Source organism: Eriocheir sinensis, chromosome 60 (assembly GCF_024679095.1).
Source record: "Eriocheir sinensis breed Jianghai 21 chromosome 60, ASM2467909v1, whole genome shotgun sequence".
Classification (NCBI taxonomy): Eukaryota; Metazoa; Arthropoda; class Malacostraca; order Decapoda; family Varunidae; genus Eriocheir; species Eriocheir sinensis.
Genome location: NC_066568.1, coordinates 4,047,567 through 4,070,217, shown reverse-complemented (window position 1 = coordinate 4,070,217; position 22,651 = coordinate 4,047,567). Strand labels below are relative to the sequence as shown.

General features: G+C 41.4%; 3 protein-coding genes across 7 annotated transcripts in view; 1 reads left to right on the top strand and 2 right to left on the bottom strand.

Annotated features, from left to right (window-relative positions):
- Nucleotides 1–22,651, top strand: part of LOC126985792 (uncharacterized) — a 330,694-nt gene that overhangs the window by 306,214 nt on the left and 1,829 nt on the right. For 2 of the 5 annotated variants that reach the window (XR_007739047.1, XR_007739046.1), the window contains 3 exons: nt 9,439–9,541; nt 10,143–10,339; nt 22,473–22,576. The gene's annotated coding sequence lies outside the window, so the exon portion shown is untranslated. Of the gene's footprint in view, nt 1–9,438; nt 9,542–10,142; nt 10,340–21,703; nt 21,821–22,472; nt 22,577–22,651 lie in introns of those variants that run through there. The other 3 variants (XR_007739048.1, XR_007739049.1, XR_007739050.1) reach the window with 3 other exon arrangements.
- LOC126985611 (uncharacterized) lies at nt 2,855–5,098 on the bottom strand. Its single transcript, XM_050840766.1, has 3 exons — nt 4,638–5,098; nt 4,389–4,523; nt 2,855–3,062 (listed from the first exon to the last, which is right to left on the bottom strand). Exons 1-3 carry the CDS (start codon nt 4,826–4,828, stop codon nt 2,855–2,857), a joined length of 534 nt encoding a protein of 177 aa, XP_050696723.1. The 5' UTR covers nt 4,829–5,098.
- On the bottom strand, nt 15,036–20,593 carry LOC126985610 (titin-like). The gene is made up of 4 exons (XM_050840765.1): nt 18,592–20,593; nt 18,472–18,531; nt 17,323–17,442; nt 15,036–15,101 (listed from the first exon to the last, which is right to left on the bottom strand). The coding sequence occupies exons 1-4, from the start codon at nt 20,305–20,307 to the stop codon at nt 15,036–15,038; spliced, it is 1,962 nt and encodes a 653-aa protein (XP_050696722.1). The 5' UTR covers nt 20,308–20,593.

Below are 22,651 nucleotides of genomic sequence, written 5' to 3'. Positions count from 1 at the left end.
AAGAACCCGAAGAAGATTAAAAGAAAAAATACAAGAAAGAAATGAAAGAACGGGGGAAAGAAAATGGTTAGGAATAGGATGGCATGAAAGAAGAAGAAAGAAAGAAAGAAAGAAAGAAAGAAAGAAAAAGACGTTAAAAAATGTTGGGAATACTACGGCATGAAAGAAATAGAAGAGGAAGAAGAAAAAGAAGAATTACACAAAAGAAGAGAAAGAAGAAGAAAACGGGTAAAAAAAAAAGAAAGAATAGGAAGAACAAAAAGAAAAAGAAGAAGAAGAAAAAGAAAGAGAAGAAAAAAGAAAGGAAAAGAAGAAAATGATTAGGAGTGGTTTGGCATTAAAGAAGAGGAAGAATATGAAAAAGAAGAAGAAAAAGAAGAAAGAAAGAAAGGAAAAGAACAAGGAAAAAAGAAAACGGTTAGAAGTGGTTTGGCAAAAGAAGAAGAATTGAAAGAAGAAGAGGAAGAGGAAGAAGAAGAAGAAGAGGAAAACTTGTGCTTGTAAGACTGAGACCTCTACAATAAAAGACACAAAAAAAAAGAAGAAAAAGAAGAAAGAAAGGAAAAAAAGAAAATAGAAGTAGTATGGGAAAAAAGAAGAAGAAGAGGAAGAAGAAGAAAAAGAAGAAAAAGAAAGAAAGGAAGGAAAAGAACAAGGAAAAGAAAAAGACGATTAGCAGTGATATGGCAAAAAAGAAGAATTGAAAGAAGAAGAGGAAGAGGAAGAAGAAGAAGAGGAAAACTTGTGCTTGTACGCCTTTGAGATCTCTACAATGAAAGACACAAAGGCCAGAATGAGACCCAAGAAGAAGAGGAGGAAGAGACCTTGAAGATGAGAAACGCTAAGAGGTGCCGGCCCCCCGTCCCCTGCCTCCTCCTCCTCCTCCTCCTCCTCTTGGTTAGTTTCTTCCTCCTCCTCTTCCTTCACTTCTTCCTTCTTTCTCGTCTTCTCTCTTCTCCATTTCGATCTTGATTTGTGTTTTTCTTCTGTCTGAACGTCGAGCATCCATTTGTTATACAGACCAGTCTAGAAAATAATAATAATAATAATAATAATAATAATAATAATAATAATAATAATAATAATAATAATGATGATGGTGATAATGAAAATAATAATGATAATAATAATACGATATCTACTTGAGACACCCATAAAATTAACCGAACCGAATTAACCGATGCGATTTTCAAAGGTATATAGCAAGGAAGAATTTTAAGGTTTACTATGATAACCTTAACTATGGAAACCGATGTAGAAAAGTAAAGAAAAAAGTAGAGTAATTTAAATGTTACGAAAGTGGGTTATAAGAGAACAAAAATAAAAAAAAAGGCAGAAAATGGGGTGTGTAAAGTTTTTTTTTATTATTATTTCGTTGTAAAGTTAAAGTTAGGCGATGAATAATAAAAAAATAGTAATAACACATGAATTTAAAGCTAATAAATTTCAACCAGTCGACCACAAAAACAACAGAACAAAAAAAACGCAAATAGCCACCATAACAAACGAAAACGGGATTACTTTTTTAAGGGTGACTAAGCCAAAACTATACAAGAAAAACACATGAAAATAAACACTTCAGTAATTTCTATAAACCTCAATAGAAAAAAAATAGAAAAAACGGTTAAAACAGCAAAAATTCCAAAATAACTCCAAGGAAAACGGGAAATTTTCAAGGGGGACTAAGCTAACTCACTCGCCTCGCTCACACGCAGGGAAATTTTTAAGGATGACTGAGCTGAAACTACGAAAAATAACGAAAAAAATAACACAACACCTGCAATTCCTCATAAATCTCACCAAATAAATTTTCAAAACGGTAAAAAAGCAAAAAACACCAAAATCCCTCAAAGAAAACGGGATTTTTTTAAGGGGGACTAAACTAACCCTCTCATCCCTTCAACTTCCTCGTCTTTCTTTCTGGTACCCAGTGCTCCTCATCCTTCTCTCATCCTCCTTGCTATTTCTACCTTTTTATCACCCTCGCATACTCGCCTCGATCACACGCAGGGGAATTTTTAAGGATGACTAAGCTAAAACTACGAAAAATAACGATGAAAAAATACAACACCTGCAATTCCTTAAAATCTCACCAAACAAATCATAAAAACGATAAAAAAAGCAAAAAACACCAAAATCCCTCAAAGAAAACGGGAATTTTTTAAGGGGGACTAAACTAACCCTCATCCCTTCAAACTCCTCGTCTTTCTTCCTTTCTGGTACCCTGTTGTTCCTCATCCTTCTCTCATCCTCCTTGCTATTTCTACCTTTTTATCACCCTCGCATACTCGCCTCGATCACACGCAGGGGAATTTTTAAGGATGACTAAGCTAAAACTACGAAAAATAACGATGAAAAAATACAACACCTTCAGTTCCTTAAAATCTCACGAAACATCACAAAAAACGGTAAAAAAAAAGCGAAAGAACACCAAAATCCCTCAAAGAAAACGGATTTTTTTTAAAGGGGGACTAAACTAACCCTCATCCCTTCAAACTCCTCGTCTTTCTTTCTGGTACCCTGTTGCTCCTCATCCTTCTCTCATCCTCCTTGCTATTTCTACCTTTTTATCACCATCGCATACTCGCCTCGATCACACGCAGGGGAATTTTTAAGGATGACTAAGCTAAAACTACGAAAAATATCGAAAGAAATAATACAACACCTGCAATTCCTTAAAATCTCACCAAACAAATCATAAAAACGATAAAAAAAAGCAAAAAACACCAAAATCCCTCAATGAAAACGGGAATTTTTAAGGGGGACTAAACTAACCCTCATCCCTTCAAACTCCTCGTCTTCCTTTCTGGTACCCTGTTGTTCCTCATCCTTCTCTCATCCTCCTACCTTTTTATCACCCTCGCATACTCGCCTCGATCACACGCAGCATCACGTGGTTTATATGGTCGGTGTAGGGGGCATCGTGCGGGACGGGCCAGGCAGAGGGGCTTGCGAAGATGTTCTGTTTACCCACGTACAAGAGCTCCTTCCCGCCCCTGCTCGTATAGTCCTGCGTCGTCACTTGCTGGAGGTAGTGGAGGTCGTCTGCGTGTGCCTCCCTCCTGTTGCAAAGATACATATGTCGGTTTAATTAGACGTTTTCACCTCTCATATCAACTATTCCATAACACTCTCTCACACACTCATGGTACAGAAGAAGGGTCAAACTAATGGAGGTGTACTACTTGTACTTCCAAAGGCCGAAAGGAAGATCAAATGGATTCTAATGAGTGTTTATTCATGTTCACGGTGCAAAGAAGGGTCAAACTACCACCAGGGTCATAAAGCTACCCCTGGAAATGCCCACGACCTCTACGAAAGCCTGGCCAAATGTGTGTTTCTTAGGTTCATGGTACAGAAGAAGGGTCTCACTACCGCCAGGGTCATAAAGCTACCCCTGGAAATGCCCACGACCCTTACGAAAGCCTGGTCAAATGTGTTTCTTAGGTTCATGGTACAGAAGAAGGGTCTCACTATCACCAGGGTCATAAAGGTACCCGTGGAAATGCCCACAACTCCTACGAAAGCCTTGTCAAATATGTGTGCTTGGGATAGGGTCATATTGTCAAACGTTTCGCAGCCCAACCACACACATTTGACCAGGCTTTCGTAAGAGTCGTGGGGGTTTCCTGGTGGTAGTGAGACCCTTCTGTACCGTGAACCTAAGAAACACACATTTGACCAAGCTTTCGTAGGAGTCGTGGGCATTTCCAGGGATAGTTTTATGACCGCTTGGTGTTAGTGAGACCCTTCTTCTGTACCATGAACCTAAGAAACACACATTTGACCAGCCTTTCGTAGGAGTCGTGGGCATTTCCAGGGGTAGCTTTATGACCCTGGTGGTAGTGAGACCCTTCTTCTGTACCATGAACCTAAGAAACACACATTTGACCAGGCTTTCGTAGGAGTCGTGGGCATTTCCAGGGGTAGCTTTATGACCCTGGTGGTAGTTTGACCCTTTCTTCTGTACCGTGAACATGAATAAATACTCATTAGAACCCAACTGATCTCCCATTCGGCCTTTGGAAGTAGTGGATACGAGAGAGAAGCGGAGGTGAGTGAGGATATACCGACTATAATGAACCTGAACCAAAACAAGAAGAGAGAGAGAGAGAGAGAGAGAGAGAGAGAGAGAGAGAGAGAGAGAGAGAGAGAGAGAGAGAGAGAGAGAGAGAGAGAGAGAGTTAAGAGTATTATGGCATGAAAGAAGAAGAGGAGGAAGAAAAAGAAGAGGACCAAAAAGAAGAGGAAGATTTTGATTTACATCCACACTAGCCACATACGTCTTTCAAGATTCTAATACTGAAAAAAAAAATTGAGGAGTAAAGACTACCCCCTTCTCCTCCCCCCCCTCCCCCACCTTCACACCTGTCCCTCCCTCGCCTTACCTGTTCTTGAGGGCTCTGCCGATCCCCTCAATGGTCTCAACAATCTGGATGAGCTCCCCCACCGCCCTCAGCACCCGTGACCCCGACCGCTTGTACGACTCCTTGTGGTCAGCTCCGTACGGTGGCATGTTGATTCTGCGAAGGGGACACAACAACTATAGGTATGACTACTACTACTACTACTACTACTACTTTCCTTCTTCACCCTATCACTCATCATCATCATCATCATCATCATCATCGCCTCACCTGTCCACACCTTTCACCAGCTCCTGCACGGTCTCAATCCTCTTCGGGTACTTCGGCAGCGTCATGGCGGCTGTTAGGTTGCCCCGGTAGACCGTTCCCAGCACTAGAGAGAAAACCATCCAAGTCGCCACCAGGACCCTGTAAGATGCGTAGGTTGGCAGGGGCCCCGGGAGATCCTGGCCCAGTAACATGCGAAGAGTCCTTTCTGTGGGTCTACCTTTGTTTGTTGTTGATGCTGTCCTTCCTCCTCCTCCTCTTTCTCCTCCTTTTCCTTCTTTTCTTTTTCCTTCTGATTCTCTTCTTTGGCCTGCTTCGTCTTCTGGTGCTGGTTTTTGTTCTTCCTTTCTTCTTATTCCTCCTCCTCTTCCTCCTCCTTTTCCTTCTTTTCTTTTTTCTTCTGATTCTCTTCTTCGGCTTGTTTTGTCTTCTGGTGTTGGTTTTTGTTCTTCCTTTCTTCCTATTCCTCCTCCTCCTCCTCTTACTCCTCTTCTTTCTTCATCTCCTAGTATGAATTGCCTATCTTCCTGTCTTCCTATTCTTCCTATTTTTCTTACTATTTTATATATTCCTCCTCCTCCTCCGTATGTTTCTTCCTCCGATTCATCTCCCTCGTCCTCCTTTTCATCTTGTCTCCTCTCTCGGTAGACCTAAAGGGAAAGGAAAGGTTAGAATTCGAAGCTTCATTTTCCGTGTCTCGGTTTCGTAATTCGTGTTTTGATTTTCGTTTTGAAGTGTTTATTAATTTTCCTATCACTTTTTTTAACTTGTATATAGATTCAAAATACAAGTCATTAGTTTTCGTCTCACTTCAGTAACCTATTTCCTATTTTGTTTGTTTTTTATAGCTCGTTTTATAACTGTTTCGGCATTTGCGGTATTTGTTAATTTTCTAAAACATATATTATCATGGACTAAAATTCTTGTCAGGCGCTTGAGTCGCAAAAAGTAGAGATACACTCGGCCCTCGATTTAACGGATTAAAAGGGGGAAAGGGTGGTCTGTTGCTTGAAAAAGTCCGTTGCTTGAAAATACGGTTTTGACGTTTCCAAAGCTGGTGTCACACCGGACAAACCTACCTAGCCTCCCTTCTAGCTCGGAACAATTTTCTTTATGATGCGGGCGGCCAGGCGCATGTGTGCGAGCGGCCCCGGCCGCGCGCTGGGCTCGAGCAGCTGGTGGACGGCTGCTGCTGGTGGTGGTGATGATGGGTGTCGGCGGCGTGGCCCCCGCATTGGCGCCGTTTTCGTTGGGGCCCGTGTGTGTGTGTGTGTGTGTGTGTGTGTGTGTGTGTGTGTGTGTGTGTTTATTGTGGGCCCGGGCTCCTCAATTTGCTAATTCTTGTTTTCCACATGTTGCGCGGGACTTCTTTCTTTTTCTTTCTTTTTGAAAAAGAAGAGATGGAAGAAAGGAAAGGGGTCCCGTGCAACATGTGGAGGACGAGAAGCCCAAACCCATAATAAACACAGCCACACACGCGCGGGCCCCGATGGGGATGTCGTTCGGGTGGCCGACACTCATCATCGCCATCGCCGTCATCAGCCGCCCCGTCAGCTGTTCGGGCCCGCCGCGCGGCCGGGGCTGTCTGCATGCACTGTATGTGGTTATTGTTATTTTAGGGTTTTGACGTTTCTAAAGCCGGTGTCACACCGGGCAAATCTACCTAGCAACAGACAGAATGTCCGTTGAGATTTTGTGGTCCGTTAAATCCGAAATCCGTTAAATCGGGGTTCGTTAAATCGAGGGTCGAGTGTAAAACTTTTTGAACACGGACTCGCTCGAAATATTTGCACTCAGTATTCAAGGATGCATCATTATTTTCACCGACGACAAATCAGGACGTAAACAAATTGAACGTAATTACATCAGCAATACCGCAATTTAACGACACACTTCAGTCAGCGAGCAGAAAGAAATAGCGAACAGTACCAGGAAGAAGAGGACGGAAGAAGAATCGAAGAAGAAAGAAAAATGTGAATATATCCACAGCAAATAATGAGTCGAATGATACTACTCCTGTAAAAAGCCAAATTCTTGATAACGAAATAGAAAACGGGAATATTGAGAAATCTGAAATAACATCTTCTGGTCTTTAATTTTGAAGGACCGAGTTCACGTAATTAAAGGTAAACACAAGCACAGGTAAACCTTAATTAGCCAGGTGGAAGGGGTTGAATATAGTAGTAGTAGTAGTAGTAGTAGTAGTAGTAGTAGTAGGAGGAGGAGGAGGAGGAGGAGGAGGAGGAGGAGAAAGAGGAGGGGGAGGAGGAGGAGGAAGAGGAGGAGAAGGAGGAGGAGGGAGAAAAGTGTATTGAATGTGTGATTAATGGACAGGTAAGGGAAAACACAGGTAGAAGAGAAATTAGTTGTAGTAGTAGTAGCAGTAGTAGTAGTAGTAGTAGTAGTAGTAGTAGTAGTAGTAGTAGTAGTAGTGACATGTTCGTGGTATCACTTCGTAATGAGTGTCAACAGGTGAAAATAACATGTGTGGTTGTGATTTTGGTGTCGCTGTTTGTCTTAATTAGTGCGTGCATACCTGTGAGGGAAAGAAGAACAACAAGAACGAGAAGAAAAAAGAAAAGAGGTAGATGACAGTGAAGACAAAGAAACAGGCAAAGAAAGAGGAAGAAAAAGAACAAGAACAAGAAGAAAAAAGAGAAGAAGTAGATGACAGTGAAGACAAAGAACAAGGATAAGAAGAAACTAGACGCATAGCACTCGGAGAGTGCACACCTCCGCCAAAGATCGTCCTGAAAATTGGTATGAGCATCAACTGTGATCCTATGCATTTGTTTCGAAATTTGATGAAATTCTATTTTTTTTTTTTTTTTAACTTTGACCTTGGGCGAACTTTTCGAGGTCTAGGTCAAGGCCATGTAAGGTTCGTCTTTCCATGAGCTAAAATATGAACCAAGTCTGAAGTCTCTACGATGACGAGAACCGAAGTTATGACCAATCTGACGTTTTGTGCGACCTTGACCTTGACCTTTGACCTTTGACATCAAAAATTTAATGGGTTCTATTCTGAATAGACACGAAGCTTCCCTGAAAACTTGGTTGGGATATCCGCAAAATTGTGCACAGGAGACTGTTAGCGAACAAACAAACAAACAAACATACTGACCGGACCGAAAATACAACCTCTTCCAACTTCGTTGGCGGGGGTAAAAAGTGGAACGCGAAGAAGAAGAAAAAGGAGAAGAGGAAAAGGATGGTGGAGAAGAAAAATATTAGAAATGACCCCAAAAACAACAACAACAACATCATGAGTGGGAATAATAATAAGAATCAATCAGTCAATCAGTCAGTCAACCAATCAAATAAGGAAGAGGAGGAGGAGGAGGAGGAGAAACACTCACCAGCCTCATCACCACCGGCAACACAACACAGGTGGTGAAACACGTCGCCACCCAGACGCCGCCGGAGAAGGGCAGGAAGAGCGAGACCCAGGACGGGGATAGGGAGGGAACCGCCATCACGAAGGCCATGGCGGAGAACTCGAAGGTGTAGGTGAAGCAGTAGTTCTTGAGGCGTGAGTCCAGGAGGATGTACGGCATGGGGACGAAGAAGGAACGCCGGGCTGCTACCCCGGCTGTTACCTGAGGAAGCGGGAGGAGGGAGTTTAACGGTAGCAGCGGGGATCACGTTTCTTAAAGGCCCCTCAAAGCGAATTAATGAGGAAAAAGCCCGCTACTCGCTGCTCGTAAAAAGAATCCAAAGAGGTGGCCGAAAGAGGGGTCAATTTCGGGAGGAGAGGTGTCCTGATACGAAACTAAATTGACAGATAGACAGACATTTATTTATTTCATCTTTGGTATCCTAGACTTTCTTTTAGCTCTTTTTTTACCTGGGGAAGCGAGGGACGTAAGAGGCAGAAACAGACAGACATACGAAACTAAATTGACAGACACATTTATTTATTTCATCTTTGGTATTTTAGATTTTCTTTTAACTCCTTTTTTACCTTCTCCACCTGTCTTAATTACCTCGTCCCACGTCGCACTGTGCACAAGGTGGATGGGAAAATTATGCTCCTGGGCAATGATGATCAGGAGGTCCACCTAGATTATCTTTTAGCTCCTTATTACCTTCATTTCCACCTGTTTTAATTACCTCATCCCACGTCGCACTGTGCATAAGGTGTATGGAGAAATTAAGCTCCTGGGCAATGGTGAGCAGCAGCTTCGCGTTCCAGCCGGCGAAGGTGACGCCCGCGATGGTGTTGGCGGGGGTTGTTGCCGTTGTCCTGGTGGGGCCGTAGGTGGTGGTGGTGTTCACAATCTTCTGTCCCCATAGCGGCATGAATTCGAGGGCTGTGATGTTGATGGTGCCGCCGTGAAAGCTGGAATAGTAGTGGTAGTAGTGGTAGTAGTTGTAGTAGTAGTAGAAGGAGGAAGAGTAGGAGATCGTAAAATTTATAGAAGAAAATACATGTTAGTTTAATTAATAGGCATTGGTCAACTTTTTTTTTTCTTTTTACATCAAAGGAGTCAGTTCAAGGGCATAAAAAAAGGAAACAAATATGAAAAAAAAAGCCCGCTACTTACTGCTCACTGCCTACTTTTCATTCCTACTTTGATTCCTACTTTTTTATTTGATTTTAATACTTTTCATACCCTTCCTCCCCACTTTCCACCACCAGGTTAACCAGCATCGCGTTCATCATCCTCAGGTTCCAGTGGGCAGGCAGGAGCTGGTCATATATGTATGTTTCTAATCTTTTCACTTCACACTACCTACTTTTCCTACTTTTCACACTTACTTTTCACGCCCACTCTCAACACTCACTTTTCATACTTATCAGGGAAGAACGCGAGGTCGGGCGTGAGTGTCTCCAGGCCGGCTGCGGGCGTCCAGCTGGCCACCCGCACCACCTGGGCCGCGCCTCCCCCTGGGCTGAACGGCAGGTGAGTGTACACGTCACACCTGGGGAAATGTACGCACATGAAAGTATACATGAAAGGTCACACATACAAAGATACATATACACAAAGAAGGTAGATATAAGACTTCAATAAACATACATACATACATACATACATACATTGACAAATACGTACATAAAAAAAATTACAAAGTTACACACACACACACACACACACACACACACACACACACACACACACAGGTATACATACACATACACCTATACGCACACAGATAACACGCACAGAAATAAACATCCACACAAAAAACGCACACAAATACATACATACACACATACATACACACATACATACATACACACACACATACATACATACATACATACAGGGAAAGAAAGGTGTACATAGGAGGCTTAGTACACACACACACACACACACACACACACACACACACACACACACACACACCTATACCTCCCCTTCCCCCCCTCCCCCTTCCCTCCCCCACCCCCCCCCCACACACACACACACACACACACACACACACACACACACACACTCACCTGTAACCACCTTCCCCTTCCACCACCAGGTTAACCAGCATCGCGTTCATCATCCTCAGGTTCCAGTGGGCCGGGAGGAGCTGGTCGACGCGAGGGGGGGGCAGGCGCGCGAGGACGACCAGCCTCACCGACCACACGACCAGCCTGGACGAGACGGACGACCGGGCGAAGACGTTGAGAAAGGCCTCATCCGTAGCCACCACCGCCATCACGACCCGCGACGACCTTGTTCTCACCTACGGACGACCACGGACGGGTATGTTTTTGTTTGTTTGTTTGTTTTGTGTGTGTACGTGATTAAGACCTGTTTGTACGCATGGCTTCAATTAGCGCGCACAGTAGAGTAAATAGATAGATAGATAAATACAGATAGATAGATAGATTGATAGATAGGTAGATAGGTAAATAGATAAGGAGATAGACAGATAGTGAGTTATATTTCACACACACACACACACACACACACACACACACACACACACACACACACACCTGTCCACTTACCTGTTTGGCGCGGGACAGAAGACAGGTGAGGTTGTGGCCCTGGTGGGGGGTCGCCTGAAACACTCCCACCCCGCCTCCCCACCCCTCGGTCACCTGAAGGAGGAGGAGGAGGAGGTAATAAGTAACAGGTGAAGGAGGAGAAAACAGGTGTGAATTTATCTCCATAGGTTTCTCTCTGACACAGTAATTACCATCATTTTTCTGTTTATTTCTTGGGTTCCTGTAATTTCCCGTTCCTGGCAGAGAGACAAGGAGAAAAAAAACACAAAGAAAAGAAAAAAGGAAAGTAATAAGAAGAAAAATTCGGCAACAGAATGAATGACAAATGAAAAAAGGGTAAAAAAAGAAAATAATAATGAAAGGAAAAGAAAAAAAAGGGCAAATAAATGTAAAAAAAAAATCACAGCAACGGAAAGAAGAAAAAATATGTCAAATGAAAGAAGAAAAAAGGTAAAGAAAGCGAGCGAAGGAAAGAAATACAGAAAAGAGAAAGGAAGAAAGAATGATAAAAAGAGAGAGAAAGAGAATTGAATGAATGAATAACAAATGAAGACAGGTGATTGAATGAAGGACAAATGAAAGAAGAAAAAATAAAAAGAAAGCAAACGAAGGAAAGAAATACCCAGAAGAGAGAGTAAGGAAGAAAAAACGATAAAAAGAAAGAAAAGAGAGAAATTAATGAATAAGTAGGAAAGCGAGCGATGGAAAGAAACACAAAGGGAAGAAAAAGGGATTGAAAAAAGAAAAAAAAGAAAGAAAGGAATGAATGAATGAATAAGTAAGAGAATAAGTAAGGAAGCAAGAGAGGAAGAAAGAAGGAAAAAAGAAAGAGAATTGAATGAATGAATGCATAAGTAAGAGAATAAGTAAGGAAGCAAGAGAGGAAGAAAGAAGGAAAAAAGAAAGAGAAATGAATGAATGAATGAATAAGTAAGAGAATGAGTAAGGAAGCAAGAGAGGAAGAAAGAAGGAAATAAGAAAGAGAAATGAATGAATGAATAAGTAAGAGAATAAGCGAATGAAAGAAACACAAAAAAGGGAAGAAAGAGGAAAAGAAAGAAGGAAAAAAAGAAAGAAATGAATGAAAAAATAAATAAGAAAGCAAACTAAGGAAAGAAACACAAAATAGGGAAGCAAGAAGGAAGGAAAGAACGAAAAAAAGAAAAGCAAATGAATGAATGAAAGGAATGAAGGAAAGAAACACAAAATAGGGAAGCAATAAGGAAGGAAAGAACGAAAAAAAGAAAAAGAAATGAATGAATGAAAGGAATGAAGAAACACAAACAAAGGAAGCAAGAAGGAAGGAAAGAACGAAAAAAAAAAGGAAATGAATGAATGAAAGGAATGAAGAAACACAAACAAAGGAAGCAAGAAGGAAGAAAAGAACGAAAAAAAGAAAAGGAAATGAATGAATGAAAGGAATGAAGGAAAGAAACACAAAGAAGGGAAGGAAGAAAGGAGGAAATCAAAGTAAGAGAAATTAAAAGAAGAAAGAAACAGAATAGAACATAAAAAAGCGTAAAAATGACAATAATCTTACACGTATAAAACAGAAATAGGACACGGAAGAAACTCAGGTGTGTACCCTTACCTGTTTAATAGAGGAGGAGGAGAAGGAGGAGGAGGAGGGGAGGAAGAGGAGGAGGGTGGAGGAAGAGGCCCCTCTGTCCCCTCCCTCCTCCCTTACTATCTCTCTTAATGCTTTTTCTGTCATCTTCAGCACCTTTGTCAAGCCATCACCTGGAGAGAGAGAGAGAGAGAGAGAGAGAGAGAGAGAGAGAGAGAGAGAGAGAGAGAGAGAGAGAGAGAGAGAGAGAGAGAATAGAATGGAAGGTATGAAAAGGAAGAAGCAACGATTAGTATGAAAGAAATTGGAAATGAAAGAACGAGAAAGATAGACAAAAAAAGAAAGAAAAGAAGAAAGAAAAAAATGCGAGTGAAAAAGGAAGAAAATTAAAGAGAAAAAAAGAAAAACAGCAAACAAAGGAAAAAAGAAACTGTAAAAGAAGAGGAAAACGTAGATGAAAGTAAACAGAAATAAAGGAACAAATAAAAAAATAAAGAAAGAAGTAAAATTTAGAGAAAACTGAAAAAAGGAAGCAGAAAAAAGGAACAAACAAAGGAGACAAACAGTAAAAGAAAAGAAAAGGAGGAAAAGAGAAGAAAAAGGAAATAAAGAAAAGAAAACAAAAAAGTAAAAAAGAAATAGAGAAAAGTAAAAAAGAAGAAGAAAAAGGAGCAAACAAAGGAGAAAAAACCGTTAAAGAAAAGGAAAGGAGGAAAAGAGAAGACAAAGGAAATAAAGAAAACAAAAAAAGTTAAAAAAAATAGAGAAAAGTAAAAAAAGGAAGCAGAGAAAAGGAAACAAACACGGTAAAAGAAAAGGAGAGAAGGAAAAGAGAAAAAAAAAGTAAAAAATAAGGAAAAGAAAACAAAAAAGTAAAAAGATAAAGAAAAGTAAAAAAAGGGAAGCAGAGAAAAGGAAACAAACACGGTAAAAGAAAAGGAGAGAAGGAAAAGAGAGAAAAAATAAAAAATAAAGAAAAGAAAACTAAAAAAGAAAGTAAATATAAGAAAAAAAGTTAAACGAAAAAAACAAAAAAAAAGAACAGTAGGAAAAGAAAACGCAGGAGTATAAAAAGCGAAGGAAAAGGGGAAAAAAGAGACGAAAAAAAGGAGTGGGACAAAATATTAACAGAATTACCTCGCCGTTACCTGTGAGAGTACCGAAGCCACTCACCTGGGACACCTGTGGATGCCCTAATCAATGGCTCACACCTGGCCGAAGCATCACTCTTGTATACCTGTTCACTAATTAACACGCCCCCCCTCTTCGACTAACCTCTCCCACCTCTTCTACGGCCAGAGAGAGAGAGAGAGAGAGAGAGAGAGAGAGAGAGAGAGAGAGAGAGAGAGAGAGAGTAGTTAGACAGAATGAGAGAAGAAACCGAATTGAAGGAAAATATGGAGAAATTGACAAAAAAGAAAAGAATAAGAAGAACAATAAGAAACAGAAGGAGAAGAACAAGAAGAAATAGAAGAAGAAGAGTAAGAACAAGAAGCAATAGAGGGAACAAGAACAAGAAGAATTAGAAGAGGAAGAAGAAGAAATAGAAGAAGAAGAAGAAGAAATAGAAGAAGAAGAAGAAGAAGAAGAAGAAGAAATAGAAGAAGAAGAACAAGAAGAAATGGAAGAGGAAGAACAAGAAGAAATAGAAGAGGAAGAACAAGATGAAATAGAAAAAAGTAGAACAGGAAGAAATAAAAGAGGAAAAACAAAAGAAATAAAAGAAGAAGAAAAAATAGAAGAAGAAGAAGAAGAAGAAATGGAAGAGGAAGAACAAGAAGAAACAGAAAAAAACAAGACCTATAAATCTTAACTCCTGTCATAATAATAATTTAAATTGCACCAGACTTATTTTTCCTAACATTACTATACAAAAAATAAATAAACATACAGAATCACCAGGCAGCAAATCATCAATCCAGAGAGAGAGAGAGAGAGAGAGAAAATATTGTCCCACTGTGTAAATATGTATCCAACACACACACACACACACACACACACACACACACACCAAAGATCCATCAGTTCCATCAGTCGTGTGTGTGTGTGTGTGTGTGTGTGTGTGTGTGTGTGTGTGTGTGTGTGTGTGCAGTCGTGCCTCACCTGGTATGTGTTAACGAGCGGACAGGTGTTATGTAGAGAGAGAGAGAGAGAGAGAGAGAGAGAGAGAGAGAGAGAGAGAGAGAGAGAGAGAGAGAGAGCACATATATCTAACATGTGCAACGGAGAGAAAAAATAATAATGATACACACACACACACACACACACACACACACACACACACACACACACACACACACACACACACACACACGCAGACAAGCACACACACTCACGCGTACACACCTGCTGACCGAGGCATGGGCGTGGCCACACAGACGACACCCGCCCACACACACACGCCCGCGCCCACGACTGCCGCCCACGACCCCTTCATGACACACCTGAAGGAGGAGGAGGAGGAGGAGGAGAAGGAGGAGGACGAGGAGGAGATGAAAGAATTGTCCTAAGCATCACACAACTTTTTTTTCATATTTTTACATAGTTATACATTTTTCTTATCAAGTTGTACAAATAAATAATTGTTGGAGTATTTATTTGATTTTATTTGATTATTTTATTTTATTACTGTTTTTTTTGTATTTTTTCCGTTTATTGTTTTTTTTCTAATTTCTTTATTCATTCCTCTATCTATTTTTCATCTTTTCTCGTATCTCTATCTTTATCTATCTCCGTGTAAATGATTTTCTTACGTGTATATATATCAAAGTCTTCATTCATTCATTAATCAACTTATTTAATGACTCTTTAACCTCATTATTAATTTATTTTCAAGCCTACTTATTCATTGATCATTTTTACATATCAATTAACTTACCTGTCACTCCTGTTGATGGCACTCACCTTTAGGGATGTCGAGGAGGGAAGGAGAGACGTGGCACTGGTCCTGAGGGTGCCAAGAGAGTGCCGGTGTGCGTGTCTAAGGAAGAGGAGGAGGAGGAGGAGGAGGAGGAGGTTGCAGTGTCTTGATAACGCGAAAGAGAGGGAAAGTTTTGGCCACGCCCACTCATACCTGATTGGCCGTCCCCGAAATTAAGGTCTGCTGTGATTGGCTGATTTTGGAGGCAGTGGTGGTGGTTAGTAGTAGTAGTAGTAGTAGTTGTTGTAGTGATTGTTGTTAATCTTTGTCTTCTTTTTCTTCATTTCCTTCTTTTTCTCCTTTTTTTCTACTTTTTCTTCTTCTTCTTCTTCTTCCTTTTCATCTCTTCTTTTTCTTTTTCTCTTATTCCTTTTTTCCTTCTTTCTTCTTCTTCTTGTAGTAGCAGCAGTAGTAGTAGTAGTAGTAGTAGTAGTAGTAGAAGTAGTAGTAAATATAGTAGCTGTTGTATTATTTTCAAGGGAGGAAAGAATGGAAGATGAGGAGGAGGAGGAGGAAGAGGAAGAAGAAGGAGAGAATAATGGAGGTAGAAGAGGAAAGAGAAGGAGAAGAAGGAGAAAAACCAGCTCAAGAAAAATACAAAAAGAATTAAAAAGAAAAGGAATGGAAAGAAGATCAAGAAGAATCATTGAAGAAAATTGAAAAGGCATAAGAGTGATGATGGATAGGAAATCGAAGAGGAATGATGAAGGAGAGAAGGAGAACGCAACAGTGTGATTAGGTATGAAAGAAAGGAGAAGGCAAATATGGAATGATAGGGAGATGATGAATGAGGAGGAGGAGGAGGAGGAGGAGGAGGAGGAGGAAGAGTTGAAAAAAAAAGAGAAAGTAGAAAAGTTAAAAGAAAAAAAGAAAACAGATAAGAAAATAATATGAAGAAAGGCGAAGAAGTTGAGGAGAAAGAAAAGAGGGAGAGGAGTTGAAAAAAGAAGAAAAAGAAATCGAAGAGAAAGTGAAGTTAGAAAAAGAAGAAAACATAGAAAAGAAAATAATATGAAGAAAGGCGAAGAAGTTGAGGAGAAAGAAAAGAGGAAGAGGAGTTGAAAAAAAGAAGAAAAAGAAATCGAAGAGAAAGTGAAGTTAGAAAAAGAAGAAAACATAAAAAAGAAAATTATATAAAGAAAGGCGAAGAAGAAGTTGAGGAGAAAGGAAAGAGGAGTTGAAAAAAAGAAGAAAAAGAAATCGAAGAGAAAGTGAAGTTAGAAAAAGAAGAAAACATAGAAAAGAAAATAATATGAAGAAAGGCGAAGAAGAAGTTAAGGAGAAAGAAAAGAGGGAGAGGGGTTGAAAAAAAGAAGAAAAAGAAATCGAAGAGGAATGATGAAGAAGAGGAGGAGAACCCTCATCCCTCATCCCCTCCTGTTTCCTATCTCTTCTCATGCTCGTCTTCCAGTCCTCCTCCTCCTCCTTCTTACTCATCTCTCCACTTTCTCCAAGCTTCCCCTCCCTTCTTCTCTTCCCGTTTTCCTTCTTACTATTCTTTCTCTCCCTTCCACCTCTTTCGTTCTTATGTTCTTATGTATATATAGGAATGTCTTTAAGTTGAATAAATTAAGATTCAGTAAAGACATAGGCAAGGACTGGTTTACGATCAGAGTTGTGGATGAGTGGAACAGCTTGGCAGTCATATTTTGTGTGCCAATACAGTTAAGTTAGATTTAGTTAGGTGAGGTTCAATGAAATAGATAAGAGAAACAGCAACCTGGTATCACTACTCTGTTGTAATTGCTTTCTTTACAACAGGAGCAATTCTTTCAACTACTCCTTCCTCCCTCTTTGGAATGGAAACTACGCTTTCGTTGACAGAGGGGGCACCCTTCTCAACAACCTTCCGTTGAGTGACAACTTTTTCTTCCGTTACGGAAGGAGTAATCTTTTCAACAACTGTCTGATTTGTCACAACGGGAACCTTTTCCTCTGTTACAACAACAGGGACTTCTTCTTTCTCTTTAGAAACAGTGGCTATCTCTTCTGTCGCCGTAGGAGCAGCCTGTTCAATAGCCCTTTCTTGTGGGGCATTCTGCTCAATAGCCCTTTCTTGTGGGGCAACCTCTTCAGTAACTCTTTCTTGTGGGGTAACCTGTTCAATAGCCCTTTCTTGTGGGGCAACCTGTTCAATAGCCCTTTCTTGTGGGGCATTCTGCTCAATAACCCTTTCTTGTGGGACAGCCTGTTCAATAGCCCTTTCTTGTGGGGCATTCTGCTCAATAACCCTTTCTTGTGGGACAGCCTGTTCAATAGCCCTTTCTTGTGGGGCATTCTGCTCAATAACCCTTTCTTGTGGGACAGCCTGTTCAATAGCCCTTTCTTGTGGGGCAACCTCTTCAGTAACTCTTTCTTGTGGGGTAACCTGTTCAATAGCCCTTTCTTGTGGGACAGCCTGTTCAATAACCCTTTCTTGTGGGGCATTCTGCTCAATAGCCCTTTCTTGTGTCACAACATGAACTTTTTCCTCTGTCGGCGATGGGGCAACTTTTTCAACAACCTCCTGTTGAGGGACTACCGGGACTTTTCCTTCCGTCATCGTAGGGTGAATCTTTTCAATAACCTTCTTCTCTTCTGCCACAACAGGGACTTCTTCTTGCTCCTTAGAGACACTTACGATCTCCTCTGTCGCCGAAGGGGCAGCCTGCTCAACAACCTTCTCTTCTTTAACAACGGGGACTTTTCCTTCCGTCACCGTAGGGGAAATCTTTTCAACAACTGTCTGATTTGTCACAACGGGAACCTTTTCCTCTGTTACAACAACAGGGACTTCTTCTTTCTCTTTAGAAACAGTGGCTATCTCTTCTGTCGCCGTAGGGGCAGCCTGTTCAGTAGCCCTTTCTTGTGGGGCAACCTCTTCAATAACCCTTTCTTGTGGGACAGCCTGTTCAATAACCCTTTCTTGTGGCGCAGCCTGTTCAATAACCCTTTCTTGTGGCGCAGCCTGTTCAATAACCCTTTCTTGTGGCGCAGCCTGTTCAATAACCCTTTCTTGTGGCGCAGCCTGTTCAATAACCCTTTCTTGTGGCGCAGCCTGTTCAATAACCCTTTCTTGTGGGGCAACCTCTTCAGTAACCCTTTCTTGTGGGACAGCCTGTTCAATAACCCTTTCTTGTGGGACAGCCTGTTCAATAACCCTTTCTTGTGGGACAGCCTGTTCAATAACCCTTTCTTGTGGGACAGCCTGTTCAGTAACCCTTTCTTGTGGGACAGCCTGTTCAATAACCCTTTCTTGTGGGACAGCCTGTTCAGTAACCCTTTCTTGTGGGACAGCCTGTTCAGTAACCCTTTCTTGTGGGACAGCCTGTTCAATAACCCTTTCTTGTGGGACAGCCTGTTCAGTAACCCTTTCTTGTGGGGCAACCTCTTCAGTAACCCTTTCTTGTGGGGTAACCTGTTCAATAACTCTTTCTTGTGGGACAGCCTGTTCAATAACCCTTTCTTGTGGGGCAACCTGTTCAGTAACCCTTTCTTGTGGGGCAACCTCTTCAGTAACCCTTTCTTGTGGGGTAACCTGTTCAATAGCCCTTTCTTGTGGGACAGCCTGTTCAATAACCCTTTCTTGTGGGGCATTCTGCTCAATAGCCCTTTCTTGTGTCACAACATGAACTTTTTCCTCTGTCGGCGACGGGGCAACTTTTTCAACAACCTCCTGTTGAGGGACTACCGGGACTTTTCCTTCCGTCATCGCAGGGTGAATCTTTTCAATAACCTTCTTCTCTTCTGCCACAACAGGGACTTCTTCTTGCTCCTTAGAGACACTTACGATCTCTTCTGTCGCCGAAGGGGCAGCCTGCTCAACAACCTTCTCTTCTTTAACAACGGGGACTTTTCCTTCCGTCACCGTAGGGGGAATCTTTTCAACAACCTTCGCCGGCGTCACAGCAGGGACTATCTTTTCAACGACTTTACCTTCTTGAATGATAGGGGCAGCACTTGGTTCGAATAGGCTACGCGTAGCATTTGTTTCTTCAGCCTTTGCTTTTTCTTCCTTAATCTTGTTTTTCACGTCATCAACTTGGTGTTTCAAGTCTTCAATTGTTTCATTAAGATGTTTTTCGTTACGAACCTCTTTGATGTCGCTATCACACACATTCTTTTCGACTTCTTTTTGAATTACAGTTTCTTTCTCGACATCTTTTCCATCACCCTTTTCTGTAACATTCTTCCTTTCCACAGATGTTACAATAGTGCTTTCCTGTGGAGAAAGTTGTTCTTCCTTCTGTTTTACTAAAACTTCATTCGTTATATTGCCGGGCAAAATCTCCTTTATTTCCTCAGTTCGTTCTACATTCAGAAGTCCATCATCCTTTTCTGTAACATTCTTCCTTTCCACAGATGTCACAATAGTGCTTTCCTGTGGAGAAAGTTGTTCTTCCTTCTGTTTTACTAAAACTTCATTCGTCATATTGCCGGGCATAATCTCCTTTATTTCCTCAGTTCGTTCTACATTCAGAAGTCCATCGCTCTTTCCTGAGCCACCAAGTTTTAATTCGGTTTTGTTATTACCTTTGTCGTCCGCCCCTACTTTTGGAACGATAAGATTTGCGTCAGTCGTATTGGTAGGAGGTTGTACTATTAATTCCTTCTTAATAACAACTTCCTCCTTTATTTCATTACCCGCTTCGTCCATTACCTTTCTAACGTCCACCGTCTGTGCTATGGTCCCATTGTTTGGAGTATGTCCTGTCATGGTTTCTTTTTCGGTAACAGATTTTTCACCACTTTGTTTGCCGTCCTCATCTATATCGACCGTGGTTTCGGAAGTCTTTGATACAGTTCCGTTGGGTGCTACGTCAGTCTCTGTCGTCTTCTCAACGACTGTCTTTTTTCCGGTTTCATGCCCCATTTCATCGGTATTATTAAAGACTTTTCTTTCTATGGTCTTAAAGGTGTTATTTGAAGCAATCCCCAAACTTGTCAGGATCAGATCCATCAAATTTGGTGCATCTTTCAGTCCCGCCGCGTACAGTTTTCGGTACTCGGCCTTGGCCGCCTCCACCAGGGCGGCACATCGCGGGTTGTTGTCTGGGAGCCCCGGGAGCCCCCCTACCCCGCCGGTACTTTCAGCGATGGGCCCCAAGCCCAACAAGATGAGGATCGTCCCGACAACGAAAACGTTCATGATTATTGAATGAAAGTTTATGAAATTAAGAAGACTTGCGGTTGTGTGGCAGAAAACCGCTCTGGGATTAAAAACAGAATGGCCTCCGGAACACAGACCGGGCATGGAAAATAATCCTCTCGGGTCTTCCTCCGTTACAGGAACACACACACGACGGCGAGGAATTGGGATGTAAAGTCTGGTGTGTGTGTGTGTGTTTTAGGGAGGATGCGAGGCTCCTCCTCCTCCTCCTCTTCCTCCCCCTAATTTCCCTGTTTTTTTACCTTCACCTTCGTAACTAATTAACAGCCTCGGCAGGTGTTCCATGCTTAATACTGACGCAGGTGATTCACGGTCTTCAGAAACGCGAGCTTGGAACCACAGTAGCAATATAGGTCGTACACGCGTATCATTATTGCTTGACAGTACGCCTGGATAATACGGTGTTGTTGTTGTTGTTTTTTCTTCTTTTTTCGTCACTAGAATTCTTATCGGCATATATTTCCCTTGTTGCCTCTTTCTTTTTCTGGTGTGTGTGTGTGTGTGTGTGTGTGTGTGTGTTTTCTCTTCCTTCCTTCCCCCTCCTCCTCCTCCTCCTTTTATTTCTTTTTCTTAGTCCATAGTTTTTTCCGTCCAGTTGGGTGATTTAAAGTCTCATTGCTATTTCCTATTTTTGTTTTTGTTTTTTCATTCATTTGTTTGTTTTTAGTTCATTTGAGTGTTTTGAGTCCTCGTTTGCCGTGAATATAATAATCATTCCATCCATAGTTTTTTCCGTCCAGTTGGCTGATTTAAAGTCTCAGTGCTATTTCCTATTTTTGTGTGTTTTTCATTCATTTGAGTTTTTTTTTTAATTCATTTGAGTGTTTCGAGGCCTCGTTTGCCGTGAATATAATAATCATTCCATCCAGTTTTTTTTTTCGTCCAGTTGGGTGATTTAAAGTCTCATTGCTATTTCCTTTTTTTTTAGTGTTTCGAGGCCTCGTTTGCCGTGAAGAACAAGAAGCATGAGGTAACCACACGATAGGGCCAAGATTAGTTTTGTGAACATCCCCGATATCTCGCTTTCTACTCAACCAACTGCTCTTGTGTTGTCATATACGTGTCCTACTTTAGTCTGTTCACTTAAGTCCGACCCAAGCTGACAACATAAACCTAAGCGTGTTTGCATGCTGAGCGCTGATTGGCTACTGCTAGGCTTCCAAGTTTTCTTTAACCTCTGGTAATTAGATATGAAAACTCCTAACGACCTTTCGACCCCCCGGTGTGTTCATAGACATTAGCCACTGGTCATATTACGGTTATTGTTCATTCCCGCGACAAACGAAGCTTCGAAACACTTAAAACGAACCCAAAATCTATAAAATGGAAAAGAAACGTCAAAAAATAAGCAACTTGAATAAAGGAAATAAATACCTTACGATCCCGAATAATGGTTCCGAGATAGATGGTTTAGAATGAGGAGAAATAAAAGAAAAAATGTAAGCTATTAAAACGCCCTCTATCGCCATCACGAGGAAACTGGCCTAAGGGAAAGAGGGTCAGACTCACTCAGTTTATCTTCAGACGTTGGCGTGGGAGGTTCTGTTGCTCCTCCTCCTCCTCCTCCCTCATTATTCAGGTTGCTACGGTAATTAAGGTGATGTATGATGGTGGAAAAGGTGTATTAATGCAGAGGTTGTGTATGATATAGTTTTGTGTGGTTAGATTTGATATTTATTTGACTTACGGACATAGTTTTTGTTTCTTTTGCGCATACTTACCGTCATTTTTTTTCTAGTTTCGTCTGCTGTCTTATTCCTGTCCTTCCTGTCTCCTTCTCTTTAATCTTCTCCCTTCTGATATTCCTTCCTTCTATCGTCTTTCACGTAGCCTTCTCTCATCTTCCCTCTTATTCCTGTCTACTTCTTTCCTCTTCTCCCTTCTGACATTCCTTCTATCTCTTTTGCCTTCTCTATCCTTTCGTCTTATCTTATCTTCCTTCTTCACTCCTCCCCTTCCCTGTTCTTCATTCTTTCGCTCCTATTCCTTTCTTTCATTCCTTCTTACTGTAATTGACTTGTTTATGATGGTTGAATTAGTACGTATCTTAACTATGTAATGGATAGTGGTCGTTTTATTTCGAAGCTTTTTTTTTTAATGCTTCGTTCTGTGCTTCAGGTGTCTTGTGAACCTGCAGTCTTACTATAACCTTTTTATGATGGTTAAATTAGTGCGTATCTTATGTAATGGCTAGTACAGTCTTGTTTTATAGTTCGAAGCTTTTTTTAATGCTTCGTTCTGTGCTTCAGGTGTCGTGTGAAACCGCTATTTTCCGGGACAGAGGCGTTCATCAAGGCGACCATCCTCTCCTATCTCATTAGTCCCACCTGCCCGTGACTCGCCGCGCTGTGTAGTAAGTCACCTGAACCTTGGCTGATTGCATGGTTGGGTTGTTGAAAGAATGAAGAGTTGACGTATGATTCGCGTT

Bases quoted from the DNA above. Each gene is read 5' to 3' on its own strand.
- LOC126985611 (XM_050840766.1), bottom strand. From the start codon at position 4,828: ATGTTACTGGGCCAGGATCTCCCGGGGCCCCTGCCAACCTACGCATCT. The intron at 4,524-4,637 runs GTGAGGCGATGA...TCCCCTTCGCAG, and splicing joins CTGGTGAAAGGTGTGGACAG to AATCAACATGCCACCGTACG. The intron at 3,063-4,388 runs GTAAGGCGAGGG...TCTTTGCAACAG, and splicing joins GGCAGAGCCCTCAAGAACAG to GAGGGAGGCACACGCAGACG.
- LOC126985610 (XM_050840765.1), bottom strand. From the start codon at position 20,307: ATGCCCGGTCTGTGTTCCGGAGGCCATTCTGTTTTTAATCCCAGAGCG. The intron at 18,532-18,591 runs GTTACCCCACAA...GTTACTGAACAG, and splicing joins AAGAAAGGGCTATTGAACAG to GTTGCCCCACAAGAAAGGGT. The intron at 15,102-17,322 runs GCTGTCCCACAA...TGGCACCCTCAG, and splicing joins AAGAAAGGGCTATTGAACAG to GACCAGTGCCACGTCTCTCC.